The sequence below is a fragment of the Pelobates fuscus genome, chromosome 11 (genome assembly GCF_036172605.1).
Source record: "Pelobates fuscus isolate aPelFus1 chromosome 11, aPelFus1.pri, whole genome shotgun sequence".
Taxonomy (NCBI): domain Eukaryota; kingdom Metazoa; phylum Chordata; class Amphibia; order Anura; family Pelobatidae; genus Pelobates; species Pelobates fuscus.
The window spans coordinates 92,539,004-92,562,545 of record NC_086327.1 but is presented as its reverse complement, the minus strand read 5'-3'; the positions used below and the strand labels follow the sequence as shown (position 1 = coordinate 92,562,545).

General features: G+C 41.7%; 2 protein-coding genes across 6 annotated transcripts in view; both read right to left on the bottom strand.

Annotated features, from left to right (window-relative positions):
* GPR153 (G protein-coupled receptor 153) overlaps window positions 1-23,542 on the bottom strand; it is a 506,259-nt gene that overhangs the window by 346,465 nt on the left and 136,252 nt on the right. The window lies entirely within an intron of this gene.
* The window catches only part of ACOT7 (acyl-CoA thioesterase 7), a 209,738-nt gene that overhangs the window by 171,489 nt on the left and 14,707 nt on the right, over window positions 1-23,542 (bottom strand). For 4 of the 5 annotated variants that reach the window (XR_010086050.1, XM_063436456.1, XM_063436455.1 and 1 more), the window contains exons 2-3: window positions 13,628-13,745; window positions 7,373-7,529 (exon numbers count right to left, since the gene is read on the bottom strand). Coding sequence is in view for 4 of the 5 variants with exons in the window: in XM_063436456.1 (XP_063292526.1) it covers window positions 7,373-7,529; window positions 13,628-13,745 (275 nt within the window). In the remaining variant the exon portion in view is untranslated. Of the gene's footprint in view, window positions 1-7,372; window positions 7,530-13,627; window positions 13,746-17,447; window positions 17,518-23,542 lie in introns of those variants that run through there. The other variant, XM_063436457.1, reaches the window with a different exon arrangement.

Here is a 23,542-nt window from a genome sequence, read left to right as displayed (position 1 = left end):
GTATATAATGTAGGTGTTGTGAGCTCCAGTTTTATGCGATTAATGTTTACAGCATGGACTTTCTCTGCTTCGTCTAGATACGTTGTCATGGGAATACGCTACAGGGATGGACTTGTGACTTCCAGACATTTGTTTCCTACATAGCTGGCTATGCCATGTCATTTTCCGTACCCATGGCATGCCATTTATTGGAAGCAGAGAACCATGTAAGTAATTATTTTTATTTGTTATGGGTTCTCGGTAGATCTAGAAGGGCATAGATGGCTTTCTTTACAGAGGAAGAGAAGAAGCCAGAAATTAGCAAACAAGATAGGTTGTCAGGCAGTCCAATGGTCAAGGATGGCAGCAAAGGAGTGAGGTCAAGAGTCAAGTCTAATGTCAGAAGCCAAAAGAACCACGAATAGAGAGCAGGATGTCAGAAGCCAAGGGTCAAAGACAAGACGACCAGGTCAAAGATAAAACTCAGAAGCAGAGAAGTATTACCAGGAAGCAGGAACTGGGAACACAGACCATGATCAGGAACACGGATCAGTATCATGAACCAAGAATGCCAGGAGACTGAGAGCAGGCACCAGAACAAACAAGCACTGAATAAGTGCAGTGCTTGGCTCTTTATAGGCGGAGCAATCCTGAGGCCAGCCCCCACAACCCTGTAGGTGCAGTCATCAATGCCAATAATGGAGAGGAGGAGACTGGGCACCATCTTGGCTATCCTTCAGTGCCTCCCCTCTGTCTCTCCAGTCCTTCCTCCCCAATTACAAGCTGGCTACCATTTTGCCGCTGCAGTGCCTGAAAGGAAGCCGCGCTGACAGCGGAGTTTGGAGACAGGAGGGAGAAAGGAAGGAGAGAGAACCCAAGCCTTGTGGGAGTTGCCTCCTGGATGCAGCGGGCATCCCGAGACAGGCAAGTGTCTGCTACTGTGACACAGGATTAAGCACACTATTAATGGCTGTTGTAAGGATTGGCCTGACCCTAGAAAACAAACCTATGTATATGGAAGGAAGGTATGCGTACTGGTGCTTAGAGTGGCCATGCTAGCATTGAGATTATAGTCAGAAAGTCTGCAAGCAGACACAGAATAAACATTAATAAACTGAGATCAGGGATTACAGAGATACACAGAAATGAGAAACAAGCAAAGGTCAGGGTTACAGAGATCAAAAATGGTCAGACAAGCCAAGGTCAGAAAACAGAAAAATAAGTACTATATAAGGCCCTCTCGGGTAAACAGAAACCATGACAGGGAAAGGAAAGAAGGACAACCAGGAAGTATATATACCCTGTACTAGGTTGTAATGGTTACAAAGGGCCGTGATGTCACAAGTGTGTACTCATCAAAAAGTGCCACAAAGACTGACATTATATAAGGAAACCAATGGGAGGGTTCCATGTCATATATGATGTCATAATGAGGCACCAGGAAGCTAAGGATTAGTGGGTGTGCATCAGAACACAGAAGAGACATCACTTCCATGATTGTAAAGCACCACAAGGGACAGGTATTGTGACAGCTGTTACATGCATCACAGCAATTACCCATAATGCTTCTCTACAGGAGGCAGCTGATAGGACAAAATGTCATCAATGCTGATGGCATTAGAGAGGTGGACAAGGCTGCTCAGAAGAGGATGTTTTTTGTTTTGCAAAATACATGCAAAATATAAAATAGAAATATTGAGAAATTAAAGGAACACTATAGAAACACTATTGATAATTTAAAGGAACACTATGTATCCCTGACCTTATAGTGTTAAAATCAAAATCTAGCCCCCACGGCCCCTTCTTGACCCCTAAATATAATAAAATCTTACTTTTATTCCAGTCTGTTGCTGTTGGCTCTGATGATCACAGCTGATGATCTCAGCCAATCCCAGGCTTCCCCAGATCAGGGGGCTAGTGCACCTGCTTGGCAACATCTGCTCTGCGTCAATCAGCATCTCCATAAGGAGCATGAAGATGCCGAATAAGGGTCCTTAAAAAGTTGCAGGATCATACCAAGAAGAAGCCTAGAGGTGGTCACATGAATTAATGTAAAACGCATTACCTCTTTGCACCAGAAATATTATATTAAAGGGACACTATAGTCACATAAACAACTTTAACTTAAGAAAGTGGTTTTGGTGTATAGATCATGCCCCTGCAGTCTCACTGCTCAATTTTCTGCCACTTACGAGTTAAATCTTTTTTGTGTATAGAGCCATAGTAACACCTCCCTGCAAGTAACACACACAGCTTTCCTAAACACTTCCTGTAAAGTAAGATTTAAATTTTATTACCTTTATTACAGAGTCTGTTTAAGAATTTCTTACCTCCTGCTTTGTTCATAGCTTGCTATTGCGTTTTATGGTACTTACAGTAAACTTGCAAATGGATCTGGCACTTCAGTGTCACATTGTGCCATACAGCTCCCAAGCTCAATTTATAGAATTATCATAAAGAAAAATGATAACATTTTGTAGTTTAGGTAGGAACTGTTGGATGTTACAGTGCTGTAACACTGACGATCTATGTCCAACCCCTGTCTGCTGTGAATGGCCCTGCTTGGAGACACTTTACAACGCAGGGCAATCCTGTCTTACGTCCACTGAGGAACACTTGTTAGTGTAGTAGAAGTGGGACAGTTAACAAAGGAAGGGCCTTTGGTAGGGTTCTCTTGCTCTCCTTGCTACCCAGTACTCAGCATCAGACCATGTGTACCACCTGAACACACGTCTCATACAGAGGATTTGACCGACAAATTGGGGTGGGGGACCAACACATTAAAGGATATTAAATACACATCTATACATTTGCTAGGACTTCTGCTAGTGTGATATATACGGTAGATGAAATGTAATGTTCTTTAATATAAGAGGAAGTTGTGTTTCCCATGACAAGATAGGTATTTTAAAGAGTTTTTAGCATTTTCTACCATAAACACTTGAAATACTTGAACGTATTTAGTGCAAGACAGTGTTCGGGAACATTTGCTTGCAAATGTTGCATAAACACGCATCAGTGGCGATCATTGTTGTACAAATATACAAGCAAGCGGTTAGGAAGTAAAAAAAAAGAAAGAAATATATATATAAAAAAAAAATATATATATATATATACACACACACGTTCTGTTAAACTCTTTATCCTAAAGACAACAAAAAAAAAACATTTTCTCTGTTTGCCACATATATGAACAATGCTATTGCTGGAAGCATTGGTGTGTTTTAGATTACATTTGGTGAAATATTGCATTACCTCATCTCATGGTACCCGCAGAGAAATTACACTGTGCAAGGTTGGCCTCACTTATGGGAATCAATAACATTGTAGGCATTTTCTTCTGAGAGTACCCAATACTAAAAACATAGTGGAGTGGGTTGTTAGCTTTATTCATTTTAGTTACAAGTTTTCTATAAACTTTTCAGAGAGGGAAGGCAAAATATATTGTTTTACATAACTCTCTTGCGACACTTTGCAATATACTGGCAAGTAGTCTAAAACTCTGATTCATTCATAATACTTAATACAGAAAAAGGTGAAGACCATCTATTTAATCTTGCATGAGAAAATGCTAATTAAATGACAACAAATAACAACTGTGTCTATAGAGTATTCTTTAAGGATACCTTTAAAAAAAATATGCATAAAAAGTTTTAAAACAATATAGACCTTGCATTGAAAAGATTATCAAGAATGATTTGAAATACTACATTGTATGTGCTTTCTGCAAATCCAAGGAATTTGCAGCTTCTACAGTGAGCTCTCGTGTAATCCGGACATGACTCAGTCAATCTAAGTGCTCGCATCGCTTTTTAGAGGAGTGCAGAGCATTTTTCTGATATCCCTGCACACCAGTGATGTGTGTGAATAGTACTTTTTGCATACATATTTGAATAGGATGTGCGCAAAAGCAATATTTTGGTTTGCTTCATCACCCTGGCACTAGTGATGTTTTGTCAACATTTGGATCAAACAAGCGGTGTACGTAGTGTCAATTTATTTATTTTATTTCTGAATGAATGTCATTGTAAACTGCACAGTATCTATTAGAATGCTGACAGCTAAACTACAAATCCGTGCTGCCCTTGCTGTGCAACCTATAAAACATTTAGTAAAATTATTTATATATTCTTTTTTTTAGGTGGCTGCAGTGGTTATGCAGCTTGAGATCTCCTGGTGTTGTATCACTTTCAAAAATAAAACCGCTTTCAGATGACCAATAGTGATCTGGATTCCCCTGAAGCCCCGGTCCAATCCCGCTTCGCATATACTGCTAAAGCAGTTATTATACATAAGCGATATCAATTCCATCCAGTTTCGAAGGGGATACATTGGCTGTGGATGTCAACTGGTACTCCTCTGCCAATTAATTCCACCAAAACTTGGACAACATTTTTATAGTTAAGGCTGAATGGGCTTCTGCTTAGGAACTACTTCTGCTTAAGTGATAGCTATGAGGAAGGGATGCTGTAGTAGTTATGGTGCTTAGCTTTCAACCATAAATAAAATCAGAATATAACAAAAAAAAAAAACTGTACCAAAATTTATAATGCGCCTCAAAAAACTGGAATTTTATATCTGATTTAAAAAAGGTCTAGTAGTTTCTACAACGCAGCTAGAAATTTCAACACTTAATAAGACATCATTGCAAAAAACAGATTCAGTGCCGATAGTGACAGTTCTTAGTTGAACGACATTAGACTTCTTCAAACAAATTGCAAACTGTTCCCAAAACCTTGAAGGTTTAATAATGTACGGTGAATCAGCACAGCTAGATATAATGTATCACATGGAGAACTATTGACTAAAGTAAAAATAAAGACGTCTTTGCTATTTACTTGACCCTATTCTGCAGCATTGTTTAAATCCCCGACTGTTGGAGTGTGCCAGCATGTATTTGATTTGTCATATCGTAATACAAAACGTTGTTTAAATTATGCCGTTACAACCCATATTGAATGCTGCCATCAGACTAATCTACTTTACCTGGTGCTCCTTCTTTACTCTATCATCTCTTACATTGGATTCCTGTATTTTCTGGAATACAATCTAAAATTCTCATGTTCACTTACAAATCTCTTAACAACTGTATCTCGAGCTGCTTATCGGACATGACACTATCTTTGTTAGTCTATGCTTCCAGAGAAATTCTTTTGACTTCTGTTCATAGCCACACCAAGAACTATTGCCTATAGGTCTCTTCTAGGCTGACACATATTCTATGGAATGTTCTTACTTGCCAAATCCTCTTCCCCTAGTCCCCAGTCCTTTAAACATTAACAACTACTCTGCAATTTCTCTCCATACAGCAGTCCACCCCTATGTCACCTTTTCCAACTTGGACATACCCAGATTGTTCCATCACAAGTTGTATATCCCCAGATTGTTTCATCACCACTCACACATTTATAGACTGGTTGACTACAACCCGTAGAAACCTCAAATTGGTAAAAGGGACACTATAGTCACCAGAACAATTACAGCTTAATGTATAATAGCTCCCTTCAGGCATGTTCATGTAAACACTGCCTTTTCTGAGAAAAGGCAGTGTTTACATTGCCTCTAAGGACACCTCCAAGTGGCCACTCCTTAGATGGCCACTTGAGGGGCTTCCTGGCTCAGGGTCCGCAAACTCTGCATGGAGACGCTGAATTCATTCAATGCATCTCTATGAGGAGGTCCTGATTGGCCAAAACAGCATTTGGCCCAGACCCCATGTCGATTTTAGCCAATCCAATGCTTTCCCTATGGAAACGCATTGGATTGGCTAAAAATCGTCCATTTTGATGGTGTCACAAAAGAGGCGGAGCCAACGCTGAGCCGGGGGGGGGGGCGCTGAGAATAAGGTGAGTTTTATACTTTTATGGAGGGGGGCAAGCCACCTAAATGGTGGGTTAAACACTATATGGTCAGGAAAACAAGTTTGTGTTCCTGACCCTATAGAGTTTCTTTAATTACAACCTGTACAAATTTTGATTCTCTTTGGAGTAAAGTGAGGGTTTAAAGTAATCTCAGGGCACCACAATCACTACAGCAAGCTACAAGATATAGTCAACCTGTTTTTGAACAGTGACTTAGAGTCTGCAAAGTACCGCTCCCCATATTCACTACATCAGACATAGAGGTGGAAGCTCTCTGCTTGAGCCCTCTGCCAAAGCTTAGCTCAGGTGGGCTAATGGACGCTTCTAAGTAGGGGTTTCTGGCTCTTTCTGTAGGTGTAGTGTGGGCAGGGAATGGCACCACAGGTTACAAGATAAACCATTCTAAAACAATCTGATCATTTACAAAGTGAGATTGACAGAGCACTCCTGGTACCATAACCACTTTGCGCGTTCCTTTAACTTCTGCAGGAACAGTGTAGCTCTGAGCTGATATATTAAACTCCTCCCATTGAAAAAATAGCAGCAAGAACACACACTTTATCACACTATTCCTGAACAAAATGCACAGACGCGAGCGTTAAGACTGCCTTGCGGTCAATAATCAAGCGAAACACGAATTTTATTTGAAATAAATAAATCACAAGTAGCTTACAAGGTGAGTTCTGATAGGAATGCTTGGATTAAATTCTTACAAGATAGGGTTCGATATCATCCATACAACGGAAAAATGAAGAAATAAAATCTTTGTGTTGCTTGGCTACAGCCAAAGGAGATTATTAAATGAGAATATTGTCAGTAGAAGACTCAACTTAACCTAGAGTCGGTAGGTGTTATTTTACACATATGAAGATCCGCTCTATTAAAGCTGATATTTGTTACCCTGATATAATAGGGGAAGTTATTTAACCCATAAAGACCAAAGATATTTCTTGTGCTCATGTAGTCTGTTGAAGAGCGGATCTTCATATTGGGCAGACTAGATGGGCCGAATGGTTCTAATCTGCCGTCACATTCTATGTTTCTATAATAGCCCCCACTGTTGATGAATGAGTAGTAGATTTTGTACTAAAAGAGGAACAGTCGCCATTTATTTATTCAACTCAGTAAATGTTGTTGAAGTTTTTACTAGGGTGAGGTGGATGCAACTAGAACCAAATATATCTCCTGTGTGCCACCATGTTCTCAAGAGGCCATACACATGCATGCATATTATTTTTCCATGTTTCCCTGCTCACACATGAACATTCATTCGCCAGCAGTAAGGAATTATGGGAAATAAGGATTTGCATCAGATGCTTGGTTGGACTAGCGTTTGATGCAAATTTAATGTTAAGGATGACAGAGGGTACAAAAAAAGTGTTGTATTCCTCTTGTGAACAAAGAAAATAATCACTGGGTAAACAGTCTTAGTATTAAATAATTAAACATGGAATCAGATTTTCTGCTTTTTGAATTTCGGCTTTAATCAACTTTTATCTCAAATTACACACAACAGCCCAGACTCAACTTACCTGCTAAAATGTTTTCTGCCATAACATTAACTTGCACTTCCACTGAATGCTTTGATGTGTAGGTAATCTCAGCGCTGACATGACCCACTTCTCCAATACTCATCGGAGACAAGAAGTCTGTGCGTTCCACTCTAGCAAGTGCAGCCACGCATTTCTCCTAAGAAGAGATCATTTTATTTGTATTTATTTTTTTAAATGTCAGAGTTAAAGTTTTGATTTGCTCTGGGCAAATATATTGCATCATGACTACTCTCAGCAATAGGCAGCTGTATTTAGCCCCATTTATTGGGACATTTAAAATGGATACCTCACTATTTATGTTGCATGTATTTTTAGTGTTCCACACCAATCTGTGCTGTTTATTGGATTGTGTTTGTTTCTTTGAGATTATGAAACTATCCCTTGAATTTAAGAAAATTATACATCTAAATTGAAATAATGCCACAGTTTTATTTAGCTAGAAATGATTTCCTAATAGTAAATTATACGACCACAAATTATAAGTCTGCCAAAATCCTAAACGTCTCCCTTTGCCCAAGCCAGCTTTTTTCATCTTCCCTGTCCAAGCTTACTAAATATATATATATATATATATATATATATATATATATATATATATATATATATATATATATATATATATATATATATATATATATATATATATATATATATGTGTGTATATATATATATACACACACACACACACACACACACACTAAGGGGTCTACTAGGTCTCCATCGGGACCATTGTGTCCTCCGAGATCTCCTTCATCTGGCCCATCAAGCTTTCCAACAGCTCTGCACCTGTTCCATCATTTCAATGCCTTCCCATCTGGACCATAATGCTCTCCAAAGCCTCCCCCTCATGGTTTCTTAAATCTCTTCCACCTAATACACCATGTTTTTTATGTTGTTTCCATCATTGCTTTTATGATTTTCTATTACCTTGATTTGGACCATTGCGTTTTCTATGCATCTTCTAGTGGCCTGTTATCCAATGCATTCCCCTCCTGATCATCTTGGTTTGCATTGCCTCTCTGTTTGTACAACTTGCCCAATAATTGTTTGTACAACTTGCCCAATAATTGTCTCCTATTTCTCCCCTATCTGGACCATTAGGTGTCCTTCACTTGCTCGTCTGGATTTTACTTTCTGCCAAATATCCTGCATTCCCTTTCTTGCTTCATTCTCACCGTCTCGTTTCCCCAGTGGGGCTCTGTACATTTCCCACCCTTACTTTTTCTCCTCCATCTTGTTCTTCCATCCTGCAATTATCGTTGTCAAACACTGGTGGGACTACAGTGAACATGTCACAGCCATTTGGGCGGTAGTGTGCATTCTGGTAGTTGTAGAGAATTTAGAATGTTCAGAGATTATATAACATTCTTTTGAAATAGATATTAGTCTGCAAGACTACTGTACAGCAAACTTTACAGCATTATTATTATACAAAGCCTGGAGCGCCATCTACTGGACAATAGACAACATGACAGAAAACAGTTTAACAAAAATAAAAACTGCAGGAGGAGGATTATACTTGGAGAGAAAGATTAACTACAGATTTTTTTTTTCTTTGCTTTAACCATTCAGCGCATTAATGTAATACATTCTGATTAACCCAGCATGGTGGCACAATGCATTAAAAATCCACAATCCATGTCTTTATGTTTTAACTATTAAACACCACTGGAGCCTGACAGTAAAGCCCCCATTACATTGTTATACAGTAATCTAGGTTTAAGAATAAATAAAAAGTGTATCAAGTTTAAACGTTAAAGGGTTTCTCAAACCGTCTCAAAGTAATGGTCTATTGGCATTATTCTATGTGCCCCTGCTCCCCGAAAAACGCACAAAGAGCGTTTTAAACTAAAGTTTAAATCCCCTTAATCCAGAGATGGGTGAAGCTCCCCAACGCACCCCAGTCTGATGTCGCGGGAGCTGCCCCATGGTCCAATTAAAGGCTTCTCATAGAGCAGCCTTTGATTGGGTTTTTTTCCAGGCTGTCTAAGTAAGCCACATGTGCTGGGGGTGCAACTTGCCCCCAGCACACAATTAAAAATATCTCTCGATGTGCAGTGTTACAAGCTGAAACACTGCACAACCAGACTCCCACCACCACTTCAAAAAAACAGAAGTGGTTATGGTGGTTGGAGTAACTCTTTATTAACGAGCAATAAGAAGACTTTGCAGATAAACCAGATTTTATGAAACACAATAAAGGATTATTTTGACCTTTTTTGAGAGGTTGCAGAACAAATGTGGTTGTTTAAGGGATGCTTTTTGTTACTGGTCACGTGACTTTGCCTTGTTCTTTTATATGCGTGCATTCGTTTTTTTTGGTTAACATGATTGTTGTGCGTCCCTCTGTTAACCTAAATGTTGCAAGTCACAACGCTAATGATATTCAACCTCACAATTCTACAACTTTTTGCAATAATGCTACTAAAGAGCCCAGAGGAAATCATCCAGTCCCCATCTACTAGTTAACATACAACAAAGGATATTAAAATGGCTATTAAAGAAGTGATCGCTACCATTCTGATTTTTTTTTATTCTCTTAAAATCGTTTACACTTAATATTTTCTATCATTTTGATTTTTAAGCTCTCTAACCCCAATGCAAGCTGCTAAGCCCTAATTCCAAACCCTAACTGCACACTCTAATTTAAAACCTTACCCTCTACCTAACAATTAACCCCTTCTTTAACATTGTTCTTTGTTCACAAATTATAAACATGCCCTAATCTTAAAGGGATACTATAGACATTAAAACAACTTAATGAAGCAGTTTTTGTGTATAGCTGATGCCCTGCAGTCTCACTGCTCAGTTCTCTGCCATTTAGGAGTTAGATCGCATTTGTTTCGGTTTATGTAGCCCTAGCCACACCTCTCACGCTGTGACTCACAAAGCCTGCACGAAAAAAAAAAAAAAAAGTTTCATACTCCGTCAGATGTCAATTTGCTTAAGTTTTTTATCTCCTGCTCTGTAAATTGAACTTTAATTAATTATTATTATTATTTATAAAGCGCCAGCAAAATTACATAGCGCTGTACAATTGGGTCACACACAGAAGGCTAACGCACAGGGCAGGTCCTAGGGTCGCAAACGCTTGGGAGCAGATTAGATTTTTTTTGCTGCCCCAGGTGGGCTTGGTCATTTTTACTAACCCCTCCCCTTTGCAAATGCCCAGTCCACACATTCATGTTTCTAGGGCAATGACTCAACCTCTCCATCTATAACCCGACCATAATGCTGCACCCAGTTTCTCTTCTATTCTGACTTCCTTTTATAAGTACCTGGGACATCCTGTATAGATCAGAGGCTTTGAGGTCTGGTTGCCTCCTGATAAGTGCACAAATATCTGCTGTTTATAGTCTATATATATCTATAAAAGGCTTTTTAAATGTGAATCTGAAAGCAGAAGAGAAATCTAATGCATCTACCAGGAGTAAATGATTTCTAGAATCGGGAGATAGTCTAAATCAGGGGTAGTTAACCTGCCACCCACTTTTGTATCTTTGTTGATGGTAAAACTTCCTTACCGCCCACCAGTGCCACAGTAACTCATTTTATAGCGCAAGTGTAAGGAGAGGTTTTTGTTTTTGAAAAATAGGTACATATTACATTAATATTTTTTCCCCATTTTCTTTTCTACTTATTTTTCTACGTAGGTCTGTAAGGTGATGTGAGTGTGTGTGTGTGAGTGTGAGGGGTGCACTGTGTGTTTGTGTGTATGTCTGATGGGTGCAGTGTGTGTGTTGAGGTGATGTGGGTGTGTGTGAACGGTGCACTGTGTGTGTGTTTAGGTGATGTGAGTGTGAAGGGTTCTGTGTGTGTGTGGTGTGGGGGGGACCGGTGTGTGTCAGGGGTATCAATATTATATGTAACGGACCTGGACTGTTACCACTTCAATCTGTAAATTTTCAGCTGATATTTTTTTTTATATTGTATTGCACTGTATTAATTTGCTCTCTGTTCACTGTTTAGTAAATATATCCTTTTTGCTGTGTTTCCATTTAGACTATCTCCCTATTCTATATATTATTTACTCCCTGGCAGATCCATTAGATTTCTCTTCTTCTTTCAGATTTATGTTCTTGAGCCCTGTGTGGGGGTTTCCTACTTTACCAGATGTAGTAAGAGATATATATTTTGAGCCTCTTTAAATATTCCTTTATCTTTGTCGACCAAGAGGAATTATTCATTTTTTTCTTTGGTTCGCCATCTTTTTCTTATCTTTAAAATGTGAGTTTACCATGTAGGAGATTTGTATAATTGATTGAGTTATAGCAGGGGTAGTTAACGTTTTAATACTTACCGCCCACTTTTCTATCTTTGTTAATAGTACAATTTCCTTACCGCCCACCTGTGCCACAGTAACTCGCAAGTGCAATTTAAAAAAAAAAATATATATATTTTTTAAATATGTACTTAAATGTATATTTTTTTCTATTTTCTATTCTACCTTTTTTCTATGTGTGTCTGTGAGGTGGTGTGTGTGTGTGTGTGTGTTTGTGAGAGGTGCAGTGTAATGTCTCCCCCTCCCTTCTTTTTACCTTTCACCAGGGAGGGGGTACATAATGCTGCAAGCCCTGGTGGTCCAGTGGTGGCATGTTTACTTTAGCCTGCAGCTCCTCTGGATGCAGGCTGACTCTCCTGTCTTCATGCGAGCACAGCACTGTATCGGAGCATTGCCATGGTAATGCACAGCAACGCTTTGACCAGACTGCTCATAGGAGGAACACAGAGCCTCCCAGGCCATCCCCTCCCTCTGTTGGAATTAAGTGCCAGTGGGCCAGTGAGGGAGATCTTTCATCTCCTCACCAGCCTTAGAGGGTTTACCGCAAGGCTGGCTCTGCTTGGGCTGGCAGGAGAGATGAAAGGATCTCCCTTGCCGGCCTTGGTCCATGGCCATCAAGGCCCACCAGGCGTTTTCTGCAGAACCTTTCACCACCCACCTGAAATCCCAAATCGCCCAATAGTGGCTGGTAGGGACCAGGTTGACTACCCCTGAGTTATAGAATATTACACTATTATGTATTTGTTTTGTCTTTTTCTCCTTCTATACATGTTTCTCACCCATTGAATTTGACTGGAAGGGTGAGTGTTTTATATGTTCTAAGTGATACTATTTAGGGGCATATCACCTAAATGATTGGAGTATTTCTGTATTTTCTACACATACACTCACTCCCTGACACATACACAGACAGAAACACTTAATCACTGATTTGAAACACTTACTGACACACTGACACACAGACTGATTTGAAACACTCAATGACAGACACGCACACACTGACAGATACGCAATCTCACTGATTTGGAAAACATTCACCGACAGACACATACACACACTCATTGGCAGACACACACACACTCTCAATGACAAACACTGATTTGAAATACACTCATTAACAAACACTGACAGGCACACACACAACAAACACTCGCTGACAGACACACACAGTGAAAGGCAAACGCACACATTTACACACACACACTTACAGATTGATTTTATTTCATATGGTTTTATTTATTTTTTTGGCCCATCCAGCCTTCCTACCTTTGGAGAGCTGGTGTAGGTCCTCTCCCTGGGGTCCAGTAGTGGTCCTGCAATCTGCCAGTTCCTCTCTACTTCTTCGGGTGCACTCTGTAGTGATGCTGGGGCCGAAGTAACGTCATATTCCGGCTACCGGCATCACAACAGATTGCACGTGAGGGAGCAGTGAGGAACTAGTTAGGAACTTCAGCTCTCCTTCAACACCACCACCACATGCCTCCCTTCTGCCCTCCTGTATATTTCGGTAAAGTAGGCACCTGCCGTCCAGGTAAGCCGGTGCCTATTCTGCCTTGGTTAATAAGCGCCCAATTCAGGGGAGCCCTAAAGTGGGCAGTCGGCCACCTCTGGGCCCCTCCTGACAGGCTTTGGCCCACTGTGCTTGGTGCCACACCTTCTGGTGCCTGCAGTGAGACTACAGGAACATGATCTTAACACTACAACTGCTTCATAAAGATAAAATTGTTTGTTGCCTGTAGTATCCCTTTAAGGATACAAAATAAATTAATCAATAAATCTATAATTTGGTGTAGACCAGTGGTAGGCAACCATCGGCACTCTAGATGTTGTGGATTACATCTCCCATAATGCTCTTGTTGCCATAACGCAGGCAAAGCATCAGGGAAGATGTAGTCCACAACATTTAGAGTGCCAAAGGTGGTCTACCCCTGTTGTAGATTACGGTTCCTTACCCCAGACTGGCTATTACAATGACGGGTACTAATAATCGCTCCAGCTTCTTCTATCATCTTCAAAATAGTTCCACCGTGGACATTCCCAGCAATGTTGGCATCATCGGGACGCATAATCCTAAAAAGAAACAAAGTATCCAAGTTACATACATTGTGCTTGGCGACCCATTATTTATTCTGAAAATAAGCTCAGTAGCCAATCCTTTAGCTTTAACATCAGTGACAATATATGCAACAGACACTGATCAGACTCTTAGTATTAATATCTGTGGGAACAGGACAATGCTCATCTTCCTTGGAGGAAAGGCATGATATATTTACACTAACACACAAGTCACCCATTAGCACTAGGTTTCAAGATTCAGTTTTCAAACTTCTCTCACAGTGACCCCAGACAGGTTGGTTAGATATAAGCATGACCAGGAGCCTGAATGCTGGTGCTGTGGGAGAGAGCGTGGCACATTGTTTCACATATGGTGGGACTGCTCCCAGATACGCCTTTCTGGCATAAGGTACATTCCATTCTTGTTACCCTAACAGACGACCCCATCTCTATTACACTTGAATTAGATTTGCTACATCTTGCTAAGCTATCGACTAGATCTTACAGATAATTGTTTTTTTCCGTTCTTGGTTAATGCCGCCAGCAGCCTCATATCAGGATTCTGGAGGCAGAGTTCAGTACCCAAGATCAGGGATTGGATTGCCAGAGTAGAGGACATTAGGTCAATAGAGGAACTCATTGCCGCGGCAGGAGGCACTCTACAGCGTTATATAGTGGTTCCACTGGATGCAGTGGCGGTCTTCAAGGGTGAGCCAGACATGAATTACAGACTAGGAGCTAGCGTTTCTTGTTCCTCATGGATACGTGCAATTTGGCACCAGGTTCCCCATCCCTACTAAGTATATTTGAGGATGGGGAGGGGATGAGAATGGAGAAAGGAAGTAGAATCGTCTCTCCTACTTTTTTCTCACTGTACTTTTGCAAAATGTTTCAGCACTTCCCATTGCCCACCCAACCTACAGATGCCACTGCAAGAATGGAACAAGAGAAAAGGTGCTGGAAAAATATCTGTTCAACCGACTGTTTCTTGTTAATGTTTAATTTTTACAACATTTATCGCACATCTTTGGTTCACTTTTGGCTTCACCTGAATTTTATACGCATTCTCACTAACCTTTACGGTCACCTAGGACCTCTGCAAAGGTTCCCTTGTTTACTCTCCATGCCTTTATATTAAGAACATGGCTGTTCTTAATATACATTACATATTATCTGCTTTGTCACTTCACATGCCTATAGCTGCTGTAACATTCACATGACCACTGCTCCTTCAATAAAACTATTTGAGAAAAAATAAATAAAAAGGCAGGTGCTCTGGGCAATTGCTACCTCTTGAGTTTAGCTTACCAGTGCTTTGTGATTATACCCTGGGGAGTATAGTGATTATAGCAATCCCCAGTGTGTAGTTCTTCAATCCCCCGAACATGAGTTGAAACTTCATGAAGGTACAAGATAATCTGTTTAATGGTGGCCACAGCTTGGCCTTTTATACAGGTCCTCCAGCAAGGGATACAATTACAGTAGCCAATCAAAATATAGCACAATGTGAAACACTCGCCCAGAAACAGTAAACTCCCTCCTCTCTATCCTGGAGAAAATTGGCTTAAGTGGCCGTAGTAAACTTAATTATCTCCAGGTACAGAAAATATCTAAGTTACAACTGCAACAAAACACATTAAACTACATAACTCACACTTCACATAACTGAACCCCCACATTTGACATATCCCCAGATAGCTTGGATCTGAGCGCTCAATATATCCTAACAGTGCTCAGATCCCATGCACATAGTCGAATCGCCATGGAGTTAAAGAGTTTTCACAGACCGTTCAGCAGAAATCTGTCCATAATTAGTTCCATGGCTTTTAGCTATCAGGGTCGGTCTATTTTTAATGTCTAAGTTCAGTTCAAACAGCCGAACGGGAACCGTTCGTGCACCTAGTCAAAGTTAAAGTGTCGTTCGTATTGTCGAACACCGTTCGACTCCCATCGAAGTTCCATGGAAGGTAAAGTTCAACGGTGTTCGTGCCTTTGTGTGTCCGACTTGAGTCCCATGAACTTGATGACTGAACGCGTTCGACTTACCAAGATGGCTGCCGCCACAGGTTCGACTATACAAATGGCGGCCACCCAGCAGTTCTTCAATTTGGCTGCAGTTAACTCCCAACCTGGGAGGTAAAGGAGCTGCACATTCCACTTGTGTGGGGTCCGGCTGTTCGGTGGTTCGAAGTTCCCCTTTGACCACTTCGAAAGTTTAAAGGGGCATTGTGCCAAGTCCCAAAATGCCCAAAATAGTGTTCGTAAAGGGCCATACTCTCCAGGGGCCATAGTCACAGGGCAAGAGGCTGGCAAGTAGGCCTCTCCAAATCCTAGTGACGAAGGTGCTTTCGTCACAGCGATGCTTTACATTGCAGGGTTGCAAATGACAGAATTACTGTATACAGACCAGTTAATTGTGAAGAAGTGGACTGGGTAACTATAGTGTGCATTTAACCCTGTAATGTAACACACTGCAGTTTGTTTTTAGAAACTGCGATGTTTACATAGCAAGGTCAAACACACCTTTTATGTCTGTCTTTCCAACAGCCACTGGAGGAACTTCCGCAGCAACAACCGGGTAAAACTCGGTAATGTGACCAAATGTTGCTCATAGTAAAGCATTGAATTCAATGCTTTCCTTTCAGAAGCATTTGATTGGATGCACATGCGGCACTCACTTTGGATTGGACATTCATCATCGAAGTATGCCTCCATGATGACGAAGCTGGCCGGAATATCAAAGGAGTCTAGGCGCTGAAAAAAAGGCAAGTTAAAAGCTTATTTTTCTCATTTTTAGTTTGTTAAACAAGGTGGGCCCTAAATATTAAAAGCGAAAGGGACACTATAGCGTTAGGAATAGAGGTTTGTATTCTTAACACTATAGTATTTATTTAACCATGCCATAAGGCCTGCTCCTCTTATCGAATCGAATGTCTTATCGAATCTCTCCCCCCCATACAATTCTACTGAGGTCTATTTTTGTCGGTATACTTAAAGGGAAACAAGAAGATGACTTGCTTTTACGTTTATGAATCAGTGCTGTTCAAATTATGTACATGTTATCCACCCACATACATATATTATTATGATATTTATATAGCGGCATCAAATTCCGCAGCGCTTTACAATGGGTGGACGAACAGACATGTAGTTGTAACCAGACAAGTTGGACACACAGGAACAGAGGGGTTGAGGGCCCTGCTCAATGAGCTTACATGCTAAAAGGAGTGGGGTAAAATGACACAAAAAGGTAAGGATAGTATTAGCCTAGAGACAGTTGCAGAAGAGGAATATATAATAACAACACCTTTACATTTTATCACTAAACAACTTCAACAGTTTGGCAGAGAGACAATAACATTATTCTCACTAACATGCCATAATACGAGGTTCGCACAGTTTAGGGATCACACACATAGTAAGAAAAGTTCTCGATACAAAACATGAATACTAAAATAATTCCACAATGGCATGCAACACAATGCTATAATATATATATATATACACACACACACACACACACACACACACACACAATTTATATAAAGCAAAAAATATATATAATTTCACAGGAGCAGCTGCAACACACCATTAATAAATAGCAGAAATCCACTAGATTGTAAGGAGTACATATTGTCACATTATTGCTTAAATAGATATAAAATCATATTGATTGATACACAAAAAGTAAAAAAAAACTTCACAGGGGGAAAATACCTGCTAATGATATCCTCCATGCAGCCCATCACAAGACATGCACATACACAACAGACAGCCGGAACAGAGAATCAAGAAGAGGACTATTTTTTCAATTGAGAGAGCACCATGATGTCACAAATGATGCAACCACTGTGTTCTAACCACATGTCTCAGAAATGATATTACCGGCTTCCTACAAACCCTTTGGAGCCAATAGGGTTCTTTTTGATGTTGCCGTGGTTACTCAATTGCTAAATTATCAGAAGAACAGATGCAAACCGCTTCCTGCCTATTTCCATTCATATACAAATTACAAGAATTGTATGACTGGACTAAAATCCATCATTTAATACCAGTTCTTATGCCTTGCTTCTGAACACCTACACATCTAACTCGTTTGAAAGCTTAAGGTTTGTTATAGCAATTTTGAGACCCATAGCAAACACTTTCTGATTTTGTGATAGAGTACATGATGTATGAGGTAGGTTGACACAACCCTCTACCTCATTAGTAAAGAACATTTATTAAAAACTTTAAGCACTTCTGTAGTCTGTAGAAAAGGCATAATTTAAATTTAATCTAGAACTTCTACACACACACACACACACAGATGCACACTACCACACAGAAAAACACAAACAGTGCAATACAAAGATAGACACACGTACATTACCACACACAGATATGCACACAGACAGACACACAGATGCACTCCAAGGGATGAACACACACACGCACAGAGTGACACATGTGTATATAGACAGACATACATACATACACACACGCACAGATCCACAAATACTGACACGTGTTACAGGAATAATCTTATTTCTTGTTTTATATATGTACACCACAGTGAGGATTTTTACTACATACCTCCAAGAGTGGGAAAGAGTAAAGTGAGAAAGAAGAGAGTTTGAGAGTTGTAAAAATAAAAGGAGCAAAAAGAAAAGTGCTAAAAAATAGATGCATGCTTGAAATTAAGAGAGGAGAAGGAGGAGTGTTTGAGAGAGGTGTAAAAAATAAAAGGAAAGAAAAGTGATAAAGGAGAGGGGGAAGTTGCTAAAGATGATCATGTGAATAAGTAGGATGGCTTAAGAGAGGTGCAACAAGTGCAGCATGTCTCGTTATTGAAGAGTATGATGATTGATGATAATTTTATGAAGATTACTGTATAGGGAGATTAGGGGTAGGGTCTTTATATGGGCAGTTTCCTTATTTGGCTAGAGTCTACATTAAAAGTTATGATGTAATTTTGCCTATAAAGAACTGAGGACAAAGGACCACGTTCTCTTTCTGTTACGCTCCACTCTCCTTTCCTGGTGTGTCCCTGACTTGCTGATATTAAAACGATTACTTAAGATCTCACTCTCTGTAAGAAGAAATACCATCAGTTAAGTAGATTATTGTTTGCTTTTGAAGTAGAATAAATGCATATTTTTTATAAAGAATGTCAGATTGTGTATTAGTATTTTTTTGGTTAATATAGATGTATATTAACCTGGCGGGCCTTTAATTTAAGACGATTATATATATATATATATAATAAAAAAACTAGAAAGACTTCTTCAACTGAGAAAACACAAACCAATTACTACACTTCCCCTCCTGCAATGTGTGCTTCCCCCTGGTGAGCCTTCCTACAACCTGCTGCCTCCTCTTTCGAGCAGCATGCTGATACCATTACACATTTGTGAGACAGAGACCACGCATGGAATTACCAGCCGTGCCAGTACAGCCAGGTAGGGCCCCATGGTTTTTTTCTGCAATGACAATGGCACAGGGCCCTGGCCGGTAAGTGGGACCACCATTTACACCAGCTGCACCACGGGTTGTTTTGTGCCTACACATACACTTAGAGTTTTGTTTGGCATGAGGGGGCATGGCTGAAGGGAGCAGGCTTATAGTGCAGCATCGTGCAAAACGGAGCTAAGGTGGAGGAAGAGGTGTGAATTTCTATAATTGATTTTGTTTTTCACATTAAACAATATCAATTTGTTAAAAATAGGGATACGTAATCATAATATTAAAAATCCTGGGAAGTGACACTCATGACACATGGCTTGCATGGTGAGAAAGAAAGAGCCTTGTTAGCTGGGTACGAAGGATATTGAGAAAAAGGGAACTTGTATAGGATAAAAAGCATTCTTTAATTTTGCAACATGACAGGAGGCTTCGTATTTGCTTAAGTCTCTCTTTACTAGAACTCCACAGCAGCACAGAAAAACAACCAATCAGAAAAAAGTTAGGTACTATAAAACTCCCCTCCACATGCATCCATTTCCTCTTTCTTTGAGCTCCGCATCAGTACAGGTCAGAGTACCACTGCCTCCTGCTAATATTAGTTGGGGGCTTTGGGATTTAGTATGACTTATTTATGATTTATATTTATTCTAGTTATCATATTACATATTTTTTATATATTTTTTTTATATTATATATTTATTTTTTTATATATACATTTTGTAAGTTATATTTAATTTTCATATTATATATCTATTTATTTTATGATTATATATATATATATATATATATTATGTTTAGTTATATTTTCAGGTTATTTTGTTTGGGATTTCTGCCCTTTTGCTTTCTTTGGGCTCCCCCTGCTTCTTTGGGGAAGTCCCCTCTACTTGTGGTGCTTTTATGGGGGGGTTTACTGGGGTTACCCTTCAGCTTACCCCCTTTGTTTTTCACCCTCCCCCCTACCCCACTTTCTAGCGCCCCGCGGTTAACCCTCCCTGCGGGCTATGGGCGCTTTACTCAGGGTGTCAGGAGACTAGCCATTTGGCTGCCTCCCCTGATTCGCTGATATCGCTGTGCGGCTCCTTCCAAGAACCGCGTGTATCCGACCAGCTAGAGGAGGGTGCGCCTGCTCGCGCCCCCTCCTCCACCCATGGTGGTCGGACATCGAGGTTTCTTCCCCCGCTGGGGTCTGGCTCTGTAACAGGGTGCATACAGAGCCAGAAGTCATGTAGCTCACTATTCTTTGATAGGGTTTTTCACCTTACATGTGGCCAGTAAGGGATCGCCTGCTACGTCTGTGCCCCATTAATTGGCCTGCTACGTCTGTACACGGGTTTTGACAGGATCGTACTACGGGTAATCAGATTATTTCACTCTCTCACTACAACACGTGAGGACTCTTCGTTGTTATAACGGTCCTAATCACCATTGTATCCGTACATCTTATCGCTCTCAGGCGATGACATATCTGGATGGAAATCTCAACTCCGGTTTACGTTTCCCAGCCCTTTGAATATTTCACTATTCCCAGAATAGTCGAACACCACTACACCACACAAGTTCAGTTTGGGACCCTAATTGGACGTTCATTTGGAGTCCTTTCTCTACCGCAACCGAGGATTACACAGTCCATTTGGAATATTGGAATCACTTAGGATACAGCTAGTTTGACCACACTCTTGCCGGCATAATAAACTTATTCTCGGATGAGACATCTCACCGGGTAGGCCATGAGGGAATGGAAGATCCTACTCTGTTAAATTACGGAATTGGTGGTGGACTTGGGAGAATTTCTTGGAATTGGAGATCTACCTGCAAGGACACATCGTCGGATGACCCTGGCAAGATCAGAGGAGCCACCTTCCGCATCAAAAGTCGAGACATGGGCCAGTTTCTTCTCGTGGCCCTAAGTCCACAAATGACCTTCAACATTTTACAACTACAGGAAATGGCTAATAGGTCAGCTGGCAGCTCATAGACCGGCTACTAGGAAACAGGTCGCTATCCCACGTACAATGGATTTATCAGCGGATGTTTTTTTTTCTGTATTTGGGATCAGGGCCGGACTGGGAAGAAAATTCGGCCCAGGCATTTTTTAATTACAGTGGGCCACTAAAAAGGGGGCAGGGCCAGATAGGGTGTGTTTTGTCATCACCAATGACAAGCACGCCCCATTACAAAGTGAGCATGTTGGTTCAATGCTCTTCCAGGGTAGACCATGCGCAGAGCTCTGCTGAAGAGCTCTGGCATGAGAAAAAGACCCTGTATTTGTTATGCACAGCGCAAGCAAATTTAATAACATGCTTGCACTGTGTTTGCTTGAAATTTGTCTCTGGTGTCTCCATAGTTGGGATACCAGGAGACAAAAATGCTAGGAAAGCATATTGTGCAGTGTGTGTGAGGGTGTGTGTAAGGGGTGTAGTGTGTGTGCGAGAGGAGTGCAGTGTGTGTGAGGGGTGTAGTGTGTGTGTGTGTGTGTGTGTGTGTGTGATGGGTGCTGTGTTTGCGTGAGGGTGCTATGTGGGTAAGGGTGCTGGGTGTGTGATGGGTGCAGTGTGTGTGCTGTGTGTGAGCGGGTGCTGTGTTTGCATCAGGGTGCTATGTGCGTGTGAGGAAGCTGTGAGTGTCAGGGGTGCAGTGTGTGTGTGTGCTGTGAGTGTCAGGGGTGCAGTGTGTGTGTGCTGTGAGTGTCAGGGGTGCAGTGTGTGTGTGTGTGCTGTGAGTGTCAGGGGTGCAGTGTGTGTGTGTGCTGTGAGTGTCAGGGGTGCAGTGTGTGTGTGTGCTGTGAGTGTCAGGGGTGCAGTGTGTGTGCTGTGAGTGTCAGGGGTGCAGTGTGTGTGTGTGTGCTGTGAGTGTCAGGGGTGCAGTGTGTGTGTGTGTGCTGTGAGTGTCAGGGGTGCAGTGTGTGTGTGTGTGTGTGCTGTGAGTGTCAGGGGTGCAGTGTGTGTGTGTGTGTGTGCTGTGAGTGTCAGGGGTGCAGTGTGTGTGCGTGTGCTGTGAGTGTTAGGGGTGCAGTGTGTGCGTGTGCTGTGAGTGTTAGGGGTGCAGTGTGTGCGTGTGCTGTGAGTGTTAGGGGTGCAGTGTGTGCGTGTGCTGTGAGTGTTAGGGGTGCAGTGTGTGCGTGTGCTGTGAGTGTTAGGGATGCAGTGTGTGTGCTGTGAGTGTTAGGGATGCAGTGTGTGTGCTGTGAGTGTTAGGGGTGCAGTGTGTGTGTGCTTTGAGTGTTAGGGGTGCAGTGTGTGTGTGCTTTGAGTGTTAGGGGTGCAGTGTGTGTGTGCTTTGAGTGTTAGGGGTGCAGTGTGTGTGTGCTGTGAGTGTTAGGGGTGCAGTGTGTGTGCTGTGAGTGTTAGGGGTGCAGTGTGTGTGCTGTGAGTGTTAGGGGTGCAGTGTGTGTGTGCTTTGAGTGTTAGGGGTGCAGTGTGTGTGCTTTGAGTGTTAGGGGTGCAGTGTGTGTGCGTGCTGTGAGTGTTAGGGGTGCAGTGTGTGCGTGTGCTGTGAGTGTTAGGGGTGCAGTGTGTGCGTGTGCTGTGAGTGTTAGGGGTGCAGTGTGTGCGTGTGCTGTGAGTGTTAGGGGTGCAGTGTGTGCGTGTGCGGTGAGTGTTAGGGGTGCAGTGTGTGTTTTTGTGTGCGCTGTGAGTGTTATGGGTGCAGTGTGTGTTTTTGTGTGCGCTGTGAGTGTTTGGGGTGCAGTGTGTGTGCTGTGAGTGTTAGGGGTGCAGTGTGTGCGTGTGCTGTGAGTGTTAGGGGTGCAGTGTGTGTGTGTGCTGTGAGTGTTAGGGGTGCAGTGTGTGTGTGTGCTGTGAGTGTTAGGGGTGCAGTGTGTGTGTGTGCTGTGAGTGTTAGGGGTGCAGTGTGTGTGTGTGTGCTTTGAGTGTTAGGGGTGCAGTGTGTGTGCTGTGAGTGTTAGGGGTGCAGTGTGTGTTTTTGTGTGCGCTGTGAGTGTTAGGGGTGCAGTGTGTGTGCTGTGAGTGTTAGGGGTGCAGTGTGTGCATGTGCTGTGAGTGTTAGGGGTGCAGTGTGTGCGTGTGCTGTGAGTGTTAGGGGTGCAGTGTGTGTGTGTGCTGTGAGTGTTAGGGGTGCAGTGTGTGTGTGTGCTGTGAGTGTTAGGGGTGCAGTGTGTGTGCTGTGAGTGTTAGGGGTGCAGTGTGTGTGCTGTGAGTGTTAGGGGTGCAGTGTGTGTGCTGTGAGTGTTAGGGGTGCAGTGTGTGTGCTGTGAGTGTTAGGGGTGCAGTGTGTGTGTGTGCTGTGAGTGTTAGGGGTGCAGTGTGTGTGTGTGCTGTGAGTGTTAGGGGTGCAGTGTGTGTGTGTGCTTTGAGTGTTAGGGGTGCAGTGTGTGTGCTTTGAGTGTTAGGGGTGCAGTGTGTGTGTGT